Source organism: Piliocolobus tephrosceles, chromosome 7, assembly GCF_002776525.5.
Source record: "Piliocolobus tephrosceles isolate RC106 chromosome 7, ASM277652v3, whole genome shotgun sequence".
Classification (NCBI taxonomy): Eukaryota; Metazoa; Chordata; class Mammalia; order Primates; family Cercopithecidae; genus Piliocolobus; species Piliocolobus tephrosceles.
Window position 1 is genome coordinate 61033388 of NC_045440.1, and position 18032 is coordinate 61051419.

Sequence of the window (18032 nt, forward strand, 5' to 3'; positions counted from 1 at the left end):
TAGAATGTAAGTCATTTATAGATTGGATCTGTTCATTCTATACAGTGAATCAGTGACTAATGGCTGCAATCCTCTCCCTGCTCATCCCCGAATGAGAGCCATGATAATGAACGAGTTCTGAAATAATGGCAGCATTCATCTCAACATTTTTTGAGCACCGACAGTATCTAGGGTTTGTGTTCACTGCTTCTGACACTGGAAATGCAAAGACCTCAAATCTTGTTATAAAAGAATCCAGGGTGTAAATAAATAAAAATATGAAATTTGTAGCCCAATAGAAGAAAAGGATGAGTGAAAACAATTAGTGCACAATAAAAATGTTAAAGGATGCTGTGGGTATTTTTGTTGATTTAATAGGCACTGATGTTACATTTTCTGCCAAGCACTGTTCTTTACAAATATTACTTCGTTCCATCCTCATTAGCATCTTTATAATGGTAGATTCTATGACCATCATCAACACCCCAATTTAACAAGAAAGAAATGGAGGCACAGTAACCTGTCCAGGATTACACAGCAAACAAGTGACAGAGACAGACTGTGGACACAGGGAGTGTGGCTCCACCACCTATGCCACCTCTGATCCCAAGAGGGAGGGCTGGAGAAGACTGAGCGGGGTAGAATGCACAGTGTGAGTATTCACACAAAGCATGGAAGAATGGCAACATTCTCTGCAGAGACAAGAAAAACCAGGGAAAGGAAGCGAGAGTGTGCAACCCAAGATACTGCTGGCACACCAGCCACACACTTGGTGTTAGTGAGCACTCTCACTCCAGCTCCTGGGAAAGCTACCTGAGCTGAGTCTCCTCTGTAAAAGGGAGACCAGACTGTCTATCGTGCGATGCCCCTACAAGGCCAATGAATAGTCTCTGGAAAGGTTTTAGAAAATACAGAGTAAGCGCTGGCCAGAGCAGAATCTGAGTCAGAGAAGCGGGAGGTGGTGACAGAAAGGTCGGCAGTGCTGAAAGGTCTAGCGCCCCACTTTGGAAAACACAAGTATGGTCACTTACCTTCAGCAGGGCTATCTTCTCATTATGCCGCCTGAACTCACCTACTTACTTTCTTACAGTTTAAAGAAAACTAATAATGCGTTCCATTATAGAAGGCCAGATCACCGCCACAGAGACGCAACCTCAAATGTCTCCAGAAGTGAGGACAGCAGAGCTGTGAAAAACTTAATCATTGGGTCCATGCCTCCAAGTGTTTAAACTCCACAATTTACGAAACACAGTGCCAGCTGGAGCCGTCTTTAAATCCAGCCCAAAGGCCCACCAGTCAGCATCCCTGCATACACATCATTAATATTCTAACACCAAGGTCATCTGCCTCCCAGAAAAGGTAAAACCATCAGAAGGAACTGTCTCTGCTTCCTGCCAGGACCTCCTGCCAGTCTTTCCTCCCGCCGCCTCTTTTCCAGGAATAAACATCTGCTCCTTTCTGCCACCACCACTCAAGGGTTTTCATCCTCCAGCTCTTTTCTGAGCCTTTAACCTCTCTCTCCTTAGCTCCTTCTTAACACTATTTAAATATGCATAGATTTTTCTCCTCTTAAAAAAAAAAAATGCTTGACATCACATATCCTCTTACTTTATCTTCACAGCAAACTGCTTCAAAAACTTATCTCCACTCCCATCACCACCTCCTCTCTGCCCATTTCCTCTGCAATCTACTGAAATCTGTCTCGCATCCCATCAGTTTAGTGAAACTGCTCACCACGTTTCCCACTAAATCACGTTTTTGGCCTGGGAGACCAGATCACCTGCTCTGCAGCAGCTGATAGCCTTGCCTGTACTTCTCACACTGCCCCTTCCCATGAGTTTCGCAGTGCCACACTCTCCTGGTCTCCTTCTTCTTTGACACTAGTTCCATTGCAGGTTGTGTTACTGGTTCTCTCCCCATGACAGGGTTCCACCCTAACACCTCTTCTCTCTGAGCATGTTCTTGATGGCTGTTCTTATCTACTCACATGTTGTCAATCCTCGCCTGAATGCTCATGACTCCAAAATCAGCATTTTAAATCAAAATCTCTATCCTGAGACTATATCCCTTTATTAAACTGCCCAGTGAAATATCTCCAGTGGGATATTTTAAAGTTAGCATTTAACAGCTGAGTTCCCTCCACCGTCCCTCGGACTGTGTCTTTGTCTTCATTTCCCACCTCTGGTGATGGAACCCAAGTCAGAAATCTCTTCCATTATCCTTTTCCCTTACAAACACCAAGAGCTATGTCTTGCCATTTTCACCTCTCAAAAACTCTCCCAAATGCATCCACTTGGCTGATTCCCATCACCAGTGCCTTCGTTTCAAGATCCATAATCTATTGCTAGACTTATGCCCATCTCTTAACTGTCTCCATGCCTCCAAAGCTGGCTTCGATTCATTCTCTACCTTGCAATTATACACTGCAAGCCTGCTCCTGAGGTGCTCCTTACTGTGCACGGGGTATAGCTCATCCTCCTTCACATGCAATGCACTCATTAAATGAATATATCGTTTTACAATCTTTATAAGTATGGCAAATTTGGTTTATTATGTATTAACTATTTCAGGTGTGTTGGTGAGATTAGAGTAATAAGGTCTTTTTAGTAATAAGCATGCACATAGAGCAATTTTAATTGGGTTTAAAATTCAGCACTATTTCATTTCTCTTTCATTTCTCTGTGAAATACCACTGTCGATTTGCACATTCCAACTTTACATAGCTAATAGATTGTCTAATAACCTAGTTTTCAGAAAGAGTATTTTTAAATCCAATTACAATTCAAAATACTACAATTTACAATAAAATGCATTTATCTGAAAATGTTTTTAAAAATCACTCTATTTTAATTCCCACTACACCTGGAAAGGTACTTGTCTGTTAACACTGCTTACTCAGGGTCTTTCACTTTTTGAAAAGCAATTATCTAAAGCCAAAATCAGAACCTGTTTATTAGAAATAGGGGAAGGCATACAGTGTATAGGGAAGAGAATGGTAGTTGGTCCAAGTCTCAGTCATTACCTAAGTGACCTTGAGCAACTAATGTCTCATGACCTGATTATTCAGCTGAAAAACAGATATAACAACTATCTCTAAGGAATATTTTAATGATGAAATAAGATACGGCATGTGTCTGGCAAACAGAGAGTCTTCATAAGCATTCCCACCATTCCCTGGGGATTATGATACAATGCATCTTGTATTAACTCCACGGCCATAAGAAAATGCAAAGAACACAAAACTTTCCAACAATATAAACACCCTATATCTTCAAACTACTGTGAGAAAAGTAAATTTTGATACGCTAAAAAAAACCCATATATATACATAGAGACACATATAACCAGAATTCTACAAAAAAAATTCTCTGAAGTGGAGGAATTTTTCTTGCTCTACAACTAAATGACACTGCCCTAATCTGAAAGACAAACAGCCCTGTGAAAATCTACACCTATGCTTTTCCCCCAAAGTACTTCCTTATTTATATGTTTTGTAATTTACTTTAAAATCATAACAAACTAATCCAACTCACTTGTTGCTCAAGGGAGTTGCACAAAGAACCATTCTTTAGCAAACTCATCATAAACCACATTATTTATAGTGTTAATTAAAGGGAATTATGCTTCGCTGAGATTTGTGTAAGACTCTCCTGTTAATACAATAACAGTGCTATAGGCAATCAGCTTATTTTAAAAGACATTCTAGAAAACTGACTTTTAACACACTAGTGATCTGAAATACAGAGCCCAAGTTCCCTTTCAATGTTGTAACAAGGTGAAGTATCACTTTCCTTGACTGAGGTGGAACTTGTACCAAAACAGCTTGTGAGTTTTGTAAAAAGGTCAATTAGGAACAGGAAAGGCATCAATGGGTGTGAACCAAAAAAACACAACAATTCAGATAGGAAATTTTACCTATGTTTACATGGAAATGCACTTCAGTTCAGTACAGCTCATACTGACTGGGCTCAGTCAGGAGGGAGTGGGATTTTTAAAACAAGATTATTACATTTTGAACATAATCCAAAGTGAACAACCTTCAATGGCCAAAGTGCTTTTAAATGTTGAGAGCAGATATGGGAGCTCCAGTTAGGCAGTGAGGACTTCCCTTACACCCAATCTTACCTAACCATGAGCCTCTTTCTCCAGGACTGACTAGAGACTTGACTTCCCAGCACTGCTCATTCCCCTGGTCTGCATAGTCACAGGTGCCTAACAAGTACAAACACTGTACTGCTCAATGCCTTTATCATCCTAGCCATCCAAAGCATTCTCAAAAACTTATGTAAATTCAAATAACAAAAACAAAATTATTTTTTCTCAAAGTTTTTGTTATGAATAACGCATTTCTGGGGGGTTTTGGGTTTGCTTTGTTTTGTTTTGAGACAGTCTTACTCTTGCTCAGGCCAGAATGCACTGGCATGATCTCGGCTCACTGTAACCTCCGCATCTCAGGTTCAAGAGATTCTTGTGCCTCAGGCACCTGAGTAGCTGGGATTGCAGGTGTGCGCCACCATGTCTGGCTAATTTTTTTTTTTTTTTTTTTTTGTACTTTTAGTAGAGATGGGTTTTGCCATGTTGCTCAGGCTGGTCTCGAGCTCCTCAAGTGATCCATCTGCTCTGGCCTCCCAAAATGCTGGGATTGCAGATGTGAGCCACTGTGCCCAGCCACACATTTGTGATAGAAATAATATCAATTTAAAAACTTTATTTGTATATGTATATGTACTTACTGAGAAATGCCTCTTAAAAATGCCAAGCACCATCTTTGCTGTACATAGTGTAACTCGGAAGAAAATTTTACTATGTAAAGTTATTACAGAGGTACAGTCATTATCTTTGCTTTTAGATAAAAGTATTTGATATTTTTAATTAATTTCCTGTTCAGCCTTTAAAAGGATAGAATGTGCAATAAAAACATTGTTTCTGTGTAAAAATAATAACCACTTTACAGTGATCACTTCACGGCATATTTTCTTTTTTCTTTTAAGTTACCGGATACATATGCAGAATGTGCAGGATTGTTACATAGGTATACATATGCCATGGTGGTTTGCTGCACCTATCAACCCATAACCTAGGTTTTAAGCCCCACATGCATTAGGTATCTGTTCTAATACCTCCCTCCCCTTCCTCTCCACCCCCCAACAGTGTGTGTTGTTCCCCTCCCTGTGTCCATGTGTTCTCATCATTCAACTTCCACTTATGAGTGAGAACATGCAGTGTTTGGTTTTCTGTTCCTGTGTTAGTTTGCTGAGAATAATGGTTTCTAGCTTCATCCATGTCCCTGCAGAGGACATGTTCTCATTCTTTTTTATGGTTGCATAGTGTTCCATGGTGTATATGTACCACATTTTCTTTACCCAGTCTTTCATTGATGGGCATTTGGGTTGGTTTCACGTCTTTGCCATTGTGAATAATGCTGTAATAAACATATGTGTGCATGTATCTTGATAGTCGAATGATTTATATTCCTTTAGGTATATACCCAGTAATGGGACTGTCATGTCAAACGGTATTTCCGGTTCTATATCCTTGAGGAATCGCCACACTGTCTTCCACAGTGGTTGAACTTATTTACATTCCTACCAACAGTATAAAAGCATTCCTGTTTCTCCACAGCCTCGTCAACATCTATTGTTTCTTGACTTTTTAATAATTGCCATTCTGACTGATGTGAGATGGTATCTCATTATGTTTTTGATTTGCTTTTCTCTAATGATCAGTGCTGTCAAGTTTTTTTTCATACGTTTGTTCAGAAAACTGCCTTCTTTTGAGAAGTGTCTGTTCATATACTTTGCCCACTTTTTGATTTTTTTTTTTTTTGTAAATTTGTTTAAGTTTGTAGAGGACTACGTGCTCGCAAATGAGACGTTCCTGATAAGTCTTGCTCTTGCAAATGAAGCAGGGCATTTCCCAATAAGTCCTGCTCTTGCAAAAGAAGCAGGGCGTTCCTTCCCTGCAAACAGGGAGGACAAAGGAGCCAGCTGCTAACAGCAGACCCTGGGGGCTTGTTTATGTGTAAACATCTTGAAAATCCAGAAAGTCAGGGAAAGGTCAGAAAAACAACAATGTGTCTTGTGACTTGGCAACATTCCACAAACGACTGTATAAAATAAAGCAGAGCATGCCATTCAAGGCGGGCGCCATGTTTGTCTTGTCTTGTGTGTTCATTCCTTTGTTTAGGAAACACGCGGACCCCAACAAAGTTCCTTGTAGATTGTGGATATTAGACCTTTGTCGGATGGGTAGATTTCACAAATTTTCTCCCATTCTGTAGGCTGCCTGTTCACTCTGATGATAGTTTCTTTTCCTGTACAGAAGCTCTTTATTTTAATTAGATACCATTTGTCAATTTTTGCTTTTGTTGCAATTGCTTTTGGTGTTTTCGTCATGAAATCTTTGCCCTTGCCTATGTCCTGAATGGTACTGCCTAGGTTTTCTTCTATGGATTTTATTGTTTTCAGTTTTACATTTAAGTCTTTAATCCATCTTGAGCTAATTTGTGTATAAAGTTTAAGGAAGGGGTCCAGTTTCAGTTTTCTGCATATGGCTAGCCAGTTTTCCTAGCGCCATTTATTAAACAGGGAATTCTTTCCCTATTGCTTGTCTTTGTCAGATGTGTCAAAGGTCAGGTGGCTGTAGATGTGTGGTGTTCTTTCTGAGATCTCTGTTCTGCTCCATCAATCTATATGTCTGTTTTGGTACCAGTACCATACTGTTTTGATTACTGTAGTCTTGTAGTACAGTTTGAAGTCAGGTAGTGCGATGTCTCCAGCTTTTTTCTTTTGGCTTAGAATTGTCTTGTCTATATGGGCTCTTTTTTGGTTTCATATGAAATTTAAAGTCGTTTTTTCTAATTCTGAGAAGAATGCCAATGGTAGTTTAATGGGAATAGCATTTAATCTATGAATTACTTTTGGCAGTATGGCCATTTTCACAATATTGATTCTTCCAATCCATGAACATGGAGTGTTCTTCCATTTGTTTGTGTCCTCTCTTATTTCCTTGAGCAGTGGTTTGTAGTTCTCCTTGAAGAGGTCCTTCACTTCCCTTGTTAGCTGTATTCCCAGCTATTTTATTCTCTTTGTAGCAATTGTGAATGGGAGTTTATTCAAGATTTGGCCCAATGACTAGCTTACTTTAAATGAGTAACTATTATGGTAAATTATATCTCAATAAAGCTATTTTTTTAATGCAAGAGAGTAAAATCCCTCCCTTACATTTAACCATTAATTTGTGAGAATCTGATGCTTAGAGGTAACGTAGCCATCTGGCAATCATGAGTAAACAAAGCAAAGAGGAAAAGCTAAAATGCTGAAATAGCTTAGCAGAAAAACAGAAAGAAATTGGCCCATGAAATTGGCCCATGGAAATATGGCTGAGTGGCCACATAAACCAACAGTGGCACCACCATTCAGTAGTTCCTGTAATGTGAGAGGAAATATTTCCTATTATTTCTTAGTTGTGTCTTCCATTGTTTACCTAAAACCAATGCACTCATACAACGGAGAAATAGGATGCTGAGCAAAAGCACTCCATTGGTTACTTATATCAAATCCTTTAGGTGTATGCATAGCAAACATAAATAAATAAAATAACATTTTCATTGTGCATTTTCATTACAATCCAAATGTTGGCTTCTGACAGAAATGTAGTATTTCTTAAAAATAAAATTGTGTCTAAGGATAAGTAAATTGAGCTTTGTGCTCTGATATAGAGATTTTTCACACAGGAAAATCTAAAAGGTATTTTCTGTATCATTTTATAGTATCCCCAAAAATAAAGACATGAAGAATATAAACTGCTATGAATGACCATAAAATGTATTATCAACTAAAGCAATTTTAAGAGTCTAAACGTAATCTCAAATCTTTTATATTCACATCAATATTTCCTAATAATCAAGCAGCAGATCTTATTAGTAGCAGTTTATTATTGTGAGTAGCTTAATAAGTTTCAAGAATGGATTGATTATTGATGTGGATAAGGACAACATATGCTACTATTTTAGCTACAATCATAATATGCAAAGTGGGGGCATAAAATAGCCATTACCTAGCATCAAAAATATAATTTCCCTTTGGTGAAGTGCCGCATGATTAGACTTGCTCAGAAATATTACATATTCCTGTGACACCTATAAGCATTGATGATAGGATACCAAATTAAAATTGCAACTGTTACCCCATGACATTGAACAAAGAACAGATACTGCGTGTTCTTCTATTAACTCATTTACTTAGAGCTAGACTATTTTTAAATAGATAAATAAGTAAATATCAGCTACTGCAATAAATCCCATTCTCTGACCTCTCTTCTGAGTTACAGATGCACTTTTCCAGCCCTTTCCTGGGCATTTCCACAAGATAAATGGCAACTGTCAAATTCAAAACATATCAAATTATATACCACAGTTTCCCAACAAAACAGTCCCCACTTCTGACAATCCTTAGGAGCTCTGCCATCCTTTCAGTTACCAAGACTCAAATCTTAGAGGAACCAAAAGCTCCTCTTTTCCCTGATCTCCAAACAAACTATCAAAGCTCAGTAAGCTCTCAACATTCTTCTCTCCCCACACTGGTTCTAACACTGTTCTTTTTCTTTTTGTCAAGGCCATCATTCCACTTCAGGTTATATGAACATCAGATCTGATTTTTAGTCATGATTTCCTAAAGGGCATCAACCTCTTATGACTAAAGTAATTGATTACATTTCACTTCTTTAGAAGGAAAAGTTTGTAAGAGAAGTGATTTCTGCATATTTTTTTCACTAATGTGTTATCCTAATACCTAAAACTGCCTAGAGCATACACAGAAGGTGCTCAATAAATATTTAGTGAATAAAATAAATTTCATAACTGTGCAATGTTGAACAGTGATGCTCCACTGCTCTTGGTCAAATAACACATATACATCATACATCAGACCAATTTCATTCAAGAGCTTCCATTCTTTGTCCCCAACCTACCATTCTAAATTTATCTCTAACAAATTTCTAGATTCTCCAAACTCCAGCCAAAATAGACTTATAAAACAGTTATATTTAATTTTATACATATATATTATATATGTAATAATAGCTCTATGTATTTATATGCCATTAAATTACTATAAAATGCTATGGAGCAAAACAAATTAGAGAAGGCTGACACAGTTCCAAGTAGATTAAGGAAAGTTTAGGTTGGCCTCACAGATTATCTGGAATTTGAACAGAGATATAAAGATGCTAAAGAAGCAAGCCATGTGGCTATCTGGGGGCAAGGTGGGAGGAGGAAATCCTCGAGACACAGGACACAGCAAAGGCAAAGTTCCCTAGGTGGGAGAAGGACGTCTCTGTCCTCTTTACATCATCAACACCTGTCACTATGCCTAGAAGCTTCTCATCTATTCTTTTGCCCACCTTACGTATAGCCCACTATATGCCAGGAACTAAAATTCTATTACAAGTCAAACTTTCAAATATAAAATTCCTAGAATTTAGCTTTGAGTTTACTTACATAAAAACCTCAACCACTCACACATTCAGCACGACCATATTTGACCTGGACAACTTTCTCCCAATTCCCTTCCCCTCCTGGCACTGCCATGTCATTTAACAACACATGAGTCTCCTGAGTCTCATGCTCAAAATCTCAGTTCATGCCTAACACTGTGTACATGCTCAATGAATATTATTCTGAAAAATAACATCGTATTTGGTCAGCCCAATTTCATACCTCCTATCTTTGTCCATACCCCAAAGAAGGTTAGAAGAGAAGGGCAAAGTCATCTGCCATTTTTCAAATCTTTGCCCAACCCCCTGCCCCTCATAAAACTCAATATTTATTCAAAAATGCATTCAAAATGCTTCTGAAATTAGATTAGAGCAATCAAGTATAATTCTTCCTACAAGGAAGGCTCAAATTTAAATGGAATCAAGAAACAAAAGTCTAGTTGTCCCAAGGCTTTTTAGCTCCCTTCACATCAGTAATGCCAGTAGGACAAATCCTAATAGTCTAAATTAGAATTATGTAGTGCTTAGACAATACTGGCTATCACATCAATGTCAAAGTTAAGTCTCTTCAAATTTAGATACGGGTAAATGTAAAATATCCATGTAATTTGATGCATCTTCATTTGCGGGTTTCATACTCAATATTCCTTATCTTTATATTCTATTTTTAAAAATTTATAAAGATATAGAAAGTTATAAGAGTCCCCAGGTGCACTGATGGGATATGTACATCTACATTGAAAAATGGCATGAACAACGAGAATGGTGTGACAGAAAGGGAGAGATTTCAGGACTATCAATTGACAACAGCAAGCTGTAGCGATTACAAGGAGTACAGATATCAAGACAAAGTCCCTCAAAAAGACATCCTGAAAGGGGAAGTTAAGGGGAAGTTCTGCTGGTGTTGCCTAAGAAACTCAGGCAGAGGCATATATTGCCCTGTGAAAATCAATACATTAAGACCCTCGAACTTTAAATGGGGATAGCAATTCCAAAGCTGAATTCTTTCCCTTGAGAATACAAACCAACTCCAATTAGCAATAAATAAAAGCTAAAATCTGCTAATCCTTAGTTTAACTCACTCTTCTGTTGTGGGACAGGAGATCAGCACTGTTCTGAGTAGGACTCAAATTATATAAGGTGTAGTACAGCTTCAAACATTGTGATCTCCTCACCCTCCCTAGAGCTAAGGACATCTCTATAACTTTTCAAGGAACTGTGACCCCAACTACTACAGGTTGAGCATCCCCAATCCAAAAATCTCTATCCAAAATATTCCAGTGAGCATTTCTTTTGAGTGTCATGTTGGTACTAAAAAGTTTCAGATTTGGAAGCTTTCTAGAGTTCAGATATTCAGATTTGGGATGCTGAACTAGTGAATATATGAATATATTGCAAATATTCCAAACTCTGGAAAAAAATATTCAAAATCCAAAACACCTCTGGTCCCAAGCATTGCAAATAAGGGATACTCAACCTATATGGTTCTTTAACTAACTTGAAAGTGGATGGAATTAAAAGCAACATGGCCCACGTGGTGGTTCACACCTATAATCCCAGCACTTTGGGAGGCTGAGGGAGGCATATCACTTGAGGTCAGGAGTTTGAGGCCAGCCTGGGCAACGTGGCAAAATCCCATCTCTACACAAAAATAAAAAAAATTAGTCATGCATAGTGGCACGCACCTATAGTCCCAGCTATGCAAGGAGACTGATGTCTGAGGATGGCTTCAGCCCAACAGGTGGAGGCTGCAGTGAGCCAAGATCACTTCACTGCACTCCAGTCTGAGTGATAGAGTACGACCCTATTTCAAAAAAATAAATAAAAATAAAAGCAATATGGATAGTAACGAAAGTGACACTATTGTTAAAATAGTTAAAATTCATCAGTTTCCTTCATAATGGTACCTCACTTTCCAACTCCCTTTTTTTCCTATTAAGTGTACCATGATTATTCCAATAATTTCATTCCAATAATATTCCATTTCTCAAGTTTCATTTCTCAGTATCCTTTTGGCTTTTTCTGAACTCTCCTCAAGCCGAATCCTTTATCCTCAATGGCATCTCTCACACCCTCTTCTTTTGCCATCCACGTCTTTTTTTCCTATTCACCTTCCACCACCCTAGTCCACTCGCTGACATCATCTACCTGCTTAAAAGTGCTAGTAGTTCTCGGTTGCCTCATGAAGGTAGCATCTCATTCTCAGGAAGGAGTCAGGCCCTCCTCAACTTGACTCCAGAGCCCTCTGGGATTACCTCTAGTGCCTTTTCCCACACCGCGTGAGAAGCCCAGCATTTCTGCTCTGCCTCATGCTACTTTCCCATCCTGAAATGGACTCCCCAGAATTGTTTACCCAGCGAACTTCTACTCAGTCATCCAAGCCCTCTAGTGCCCTTTCCCACACACTGTGAGGAGCCCAGCATTTCTGCCCTGCCTCATGCTACTTACCCATTCTGAAATGGGACTCCCTAGCCTTGTTTACCCAGTGAACTCCTACTCAGTCACCGAGGCCCAGCTCCAACATTCATTCCTTTCTAGAGTATTCTCTGAGCCCAGTAAAAATCAGTTGTTCTCTGATCTGTGTTCTTTATATCCCATTCCCTAGGGCTTTTTTCATATATAGCAGCCACAGTAGCTTTTGAATAGGCCTGCCACACCATGGGAATGTGAACTGCTGGCCCAGATTATCTCTCACGCTCATACCCTCAGCCCCAGTCACAGTGGCAAACACACAGCAGTGGCTTCCTGAGTGTGTTTTGAACTGACTTACATTGTCACTTAAGCTTTAATTGTTATCTTTTCACATGTTTCTGTCTTACTTCTACCTCTCTAAACCAGACCGTAGAATCATTAAACACAAATGCTGGTTTTTTTTACATTCTATATTTCTCACAGGGTTTGGCTCTAAATACAGGCACTTAAACACTTGTTTGCTGAATGGTATATGCCACTCTACCATCTCCCTCCCTAACAGGCTCAAAACTCAGTAAACAGCCCGTGGAAGACAAAGAGTTACCACAGGACATCCCATCGCAGCTCAGATGAGGAGAAGATGACAGACCATGGCCAACAGTACAGCCTTGATTCCGCTATGACCCATGCCACTGCCTGTAGGTAGACCCCTTTAATACAGTCAGGCTCTAGATCAGCTAGAACAGAAAACAGCAAGATTGGGAACACAGTTAAACAAACCACGTCAGGGCTGGTAAGCTGATTAGGAACAATGCCCACTGATAAAAATCTGTAATATTTGTTCTCTATAACAAGTTGGATAAGTGATACTTGTTTTTAAAAATCACTGCAAAATATTTCCAGTGCTGTACAACCCAAATTTGAAAGAGGATTAGTGAGTTAAGCCCTGGACCAGGGTCACAGTCTTTGAAAAGTGAATCATCCATAAACCACCCTCAGTTATATCCATGGTTCAAACGGTGATCAGCTCAGGCCAAGATGGTAAATTGCACAAAAAGCCACCCAAGTAAAGTAGAAAAGAAAAAACGAATAAGCCCTGGATGATTCAAAATCCCACTTTACCAAACCCTACTCCTAAATCCTTTTAGAAAGTAGAAAACTATGTTACTCTTAGATACAATGTAGCAAGCAAAAAGGGGTGTACATAATCCCAGATGGCTAAAATGAACAAACCTGCAGTGAAAGGAAACAACATTTCCTTTACTGATTCTCAGCGCTTTGTCCAAGATTCTTGCTAGTGTCCAGTGCCAATGAGCTTTAAAGGGTAAGTGGGAGAATTTGAGAGAGTCGTCAGTCTTACTAACGGGAATGCTACTTCCCTATTCCTGGTTTCTATAAGGAGGAGTTTTCCCTGAACAAAGCTGGCTCTCCTCTCTGCTCCTTCAACCAACTCCTCCTCCTTTTTTCTGTTTTAACTGTTGTGAAATCTGAGCTACTGTTAAGGAGCAGACTCATAAATCCTACCTGGAACACCCCCCGCCCCCCACCGCCCTACCTTCCCCACCCCTGCCTAATTCTGGGCAGACACTCTTCTCTGAAATTAAGCTATGTCTCCAGTATTGTTTTGGCCACAATAGAGGTGATGTTTTGTTCTTCATCTGATGACTCTAAGAATACCTTCTTTCCCAATTTGTTCAGAACTCAGGCTAGGGAGAAGGGATCTCTCTATTGGATCTCCTCTGAGAACTCACCAATTTATAGTTCCCAAGGAATATTCCTGGAAAATGCATTAACTCTGGAGCCAAATAAATTGGTTGCACTGAATAAACTCTCATCCAGAGGTTTAAGTGATTCATTAAGCTGAGTTTAGAGAATTTACTTGCCTTTGGGTTCCCAAGTAAAGACATTAATTGATGAAAAAGGGTCTACCTTTCATTTGTCAGGCCTTAGAATAAATGTCTTCTTTCTATACTTAATGTTTATATTTCAACAACTTAAACTCAAGTTCTTCTATTCATTTCAGTTTCTTAAAGAACAAAACTATATTCCCCTATGGTACAACATTACATCCAATATACCTAATGCTGCTCTTAAAATGTTTTTAGAAAGCACTTCAAGTGAATATCGGCTTTTGTTTAACATTTTCCACCACTACATGAGAAATTCAGTCCAAGGTGCTTCCAACATTACACTATTAATTTTTTGTTTTCTTTTGTTTTTTTGAGACAGAGTTTCGTTCTTGTTGTCCAGGCTGGAGTACAATGGCATGATCTCGGGCGACTGCAACCTCCGCCTCCCAGGTTCAAGCAAATCTCCTGCCTTGGCTTCCCTAGTAGCTGGGATTATAGGCACATGCCTATACACCTGGCTAATTTTTTGCATCTGTTAGTAGAGACAAGGTGTCACCATGTTGGTCAGGCTGGTTTTGAACTCCTGACCTCAGGTGATCCGCCCACCTCAGCCTCCCAAAGTGCTTGGATTACAGGCATGAGCCACCACACTAGGCCTAAACTATTAATTCTTACAGTCTCTTCCTGAGTTGTGTAAGGGTAGGTAGAATTTTATTATCCTTATGTACTAATGAAGGAATTGAGGTTAAACAGTCAGAAAACAAATGTCATGGTGAACTGCAAGCAAAATGCCACTCTCCCTTACTAAGAATTTACATTGCCAGAGTAGGCTGCTGCCTAGGGAACCATGTCACAAAAAGGTCCAGTGTCTCGGAGGACTCACAGTATGTTGTTCTAGGCTTCTGTAATGAATTTTTGTTGTGTGGAGCCCTACAAAGCTAAAAGAGAAAATGTATTCAAGTACAGCAAAGCAGTAGCAAGGGTGCAATTATCTTACTAACATCCCTGCGCCATTTTAAGCTGTCAATCTTAAATACCAGAAAAAACAACAAAAGTAAAACATATGGTTTCTATACAGGTTAAAAACTTACAGAGTTAAAATCTCCTATCATTTGACTCAACTAGAAGTTTTATCATACTGTTGCCCAATTATCCTTCTCAAGGCAACATTTATTTTCCTTGCAAAATACAGTGATAATATAAATTTTACTGGATATGCATGCATAATCATCATAATAAAAAGGTGTGTCAGGAAAAATGACCTGGAAATGTCCTTTGGTTAGACTTATAAAAAAATGCAACATATTCAACTAAACAGGGAAGAAGTTTTAAAGAAAAAAGAAGACTTTACATTATTTTCTCCATTCATATTCTGCTTTTTTTTTTTTTTTTTTTTTTTTTTTTTTGAGACAGAGAGTCTTGCTCTGTCACCCAGCCTGGAGTGCAGTGGTGCAATCTTGGCTCACTGCAACCTCCGCTTCCTAGTTCAAGCGATTCTCGTGCCTTAGTCTCCAGTAGCTGGGACTACAGGCGCCTGCCACCATTCCCAACTAATTTTTGTATTTTTAGCAGAGACAGGATTTTGTCATTTTGGCCAGGCTGGTCTCGAACTCCTGACCTCAGGTAATCTGCCTGCTTCAGCCTCCCAAAGTGCTGGGATTAAAGGCGTGAGCCACTGCGTCCAGCACAAAAAGCTTTTTGCATCTCCCTCAAGATGTTTTGAGAAGATTTTTATCATCACAATCACAATCCCACCTTTGATGTTTCCCGTCTCTTCCTAAAAATAAGAAACAAAGCAGGGTTTACTCTTCGCTGACCTCTGAACTAATGTCTAGCCCTTTTTCATAGATGAGTTTTGCAGACAGGTTGGAAGAGGTTTACTAGCTGGCCTGAGGTTGCAGAGGTTACATGTAAATCTAGGTTTTTTTCAACTTTGGAGCCTGAATTCACCAACTACATCATTCAGACTTCCTGCCACACTGCCACAGAGTCCTCAGGGAGGAAGCCACAGGGGTCCCAGGTTCTCTAGTGACTTTTCAGAACCTACACCTTTCTTAATTCTTCCCCATCAACAACATTTTCCTACCCTGTGTCTCACTGATTCTCATTTTGATGGGTTACAGAAGTTAGCCTAACCTATAATGACCCATGACTGGTTATATCTAGCACAATGCCTTTCATATAGTAGTTGGTGAATATTTTGTGTACCAACTAACAGGCCAGGTACCAGTCCATGGCCCAGGACTTGAGGACCCCTGTTCTAAAGACTCACCCATTTAGAAAAAAAGCAAGTAGGAGAAAAATCACAAACTGCATTCAAACTCCCCCACTGTATGAAAAACTCCCTGAGTTGTCTATTGTACTCATAGCTGTCTCCTTAGCACTTAGTCCAGGTCCTGAACATGACATACTTTGGATGGATGGATGGATGGGTGGATGGATGGATGGATGGATGAATGGATGGACAAATAAAAGAATGAATGGACAGATATGAGTTATTGAGATGGCCACCCAATTACGGATTATATATTCAAATCAGAGGGTACTTATTACCTGAAAACATATTGACAGGAAATGTATTTTACGGCAGATGTATCTCAAACAACATATTTGTATTCAAAGAAATGTCTTCAAAATCTTCCTCTAATGAGCTTCTGACGACCTACATTTGCATACTGCAGAGACAGGTTAGGGGAGTGAGGTCTTTTCAATGTTACAAAAACACAGTTTTGCTTTCTGTGGTTTCAGTTAACTGTGGTCCAAAAATATTAAATGGAAAATTGCAGAAATAAACAGTTCATATGTTTTAAATTCTGAGTAGTGTGATGAAATCGCACACCATGCTGCTACATCTCACCCAAGGTGTGAATCCTTCCTCTGTCCAGCGTCTCCACACTGTGCATGCTCCCTGCCCATCAGCCAGTTAAGAGTCTTCTCAGAGATCAGATTCACTGTCATGGTACTGCAGTGCTCATGTTCGAGTAATCCTTATTTTACTTAATAATGGTACTAAAGTGTAAAAGTAGTGACGTTGGCATATTGTTATAATTGTTCTATTTTATTATTGGTTCTTGTTAATCTCCTACTGTGCCTAACATATAAATTAAACTTTATCACAGATATGTATGTACAGGAAAAAACGAAATATTAATATACATAGGTTTGGTACTAGCTACAGTTTCAAGCACCTACTGGGGGTCTTGGAATGTATTCTCCATAGTGAAGCGGGGACTACTGCATCTTCTAAAGCAGCAGTGCCCAACCTTTTTGGCATCAGGGACCAGTTTCATGGAAGACAGTTTTTCCACAGACTGGGGGCAGGGGATGGTTTTGGGATGATTCAAGCACATTACATTTATTGTGCACTTTATTTCTACTATTATTACATTGTAATATATAAATAAATAATTATACAACTCACCATAACGTAGAAGCAGTGGGAGCCTGAGCTTGTTTTCCTGCAACTAGATGATCCCATCTGGGGGTGATGGGAGACAGTAACAGATCATCAGACATTAGATTCTCATCAGGAGTGTGCAACGTAGATCCCTCGCATGCACAGTTTACATTAGGGTTCGTGCTCCTATGAAAATTTAATGCCACCGCTGATCCAACAGGAGGTGGACTCAGGAGGTAAGGCTCACTGGCCCACTACTCACCTCCTGCTGTGCAGTCAGGTTCCTAACAGGCCAGGTACCAGTCCATGGCCCAGGACTTGAGGACCCCTGTTCTAAAGACTCACCCATTTAGAAAAAAAGCAAGTAGGAGAAAAATCACAAACTGCATTCAAACTCCCCCACTGTATGAAAAACTCCCTGGGTTGTCTATTGTACTCATAGCTGTCTCCTTAGCACTTAGTCCAGGTCCTGAACATGACATACTTTGGATGGATGGATGGATGGATGGATGGATGGATGGATGGATGGATGAATGGATGGATGGACAAATAAAAGAATGAATGGATGGATATGAGTTATTTAGATGGCCACCCGGTTATGGACTATATATTCAAATCAGATGCTACTTATTATCTAAAAACATATTGACAGGAAATGTATTTCACTGCAGAATTTAGATCTGTCAGAACCCAATTGAAAATATTTTCTACCTGCAGTATCTATAACCTTACCCATACATTAATTACATATTATACTCATTTATAGGAACTAATTTTTAGTTTTTCTACAAAGTTGCCTTCTATCATAAAATCAGCTATAATATAAATGCTTTTTAGCAAATTTAGTTTGCCAGAACAACCTTTTGTACATCCTCAAACAATGGCAAAGAATGAACTAC

The 18032-nt window shown here is 39.3% G+C and overlaps 1 protein-coding gene across 5 annotated transcripts in view; it reads right to left on the reverse strand.

The window, feature by feature from the left end:
• CA8 (carbonic anhydrase 8) overlaps positions 1-18032 on the reverse strand; it is a 94702-nt gene that overhangs the window by 53829 nt on the left and 22841 nt on the right. For 3 of the 5 annotated variants that reach the window (XR_002733666.1, XM_023222420.1, XM_023222419.1), the window contains exon 4: positions 17158-17214. The exons of the other annotated variants lie outside the window; for them this stretch is intronic. Coding sequence is in view for 2 of the 3 variants with exons in the window: in XM_023222420.1 (XP_023078188.1) it covers positions 17158-17214 (57 nt within the window). In the remaining variant the exon portion in view is untranslated. The remainder of the gene's footprint in view (positions 1-17157; positions 17215-18032) is intronic. 5 annotated transcript variants of the gene reach the window in all.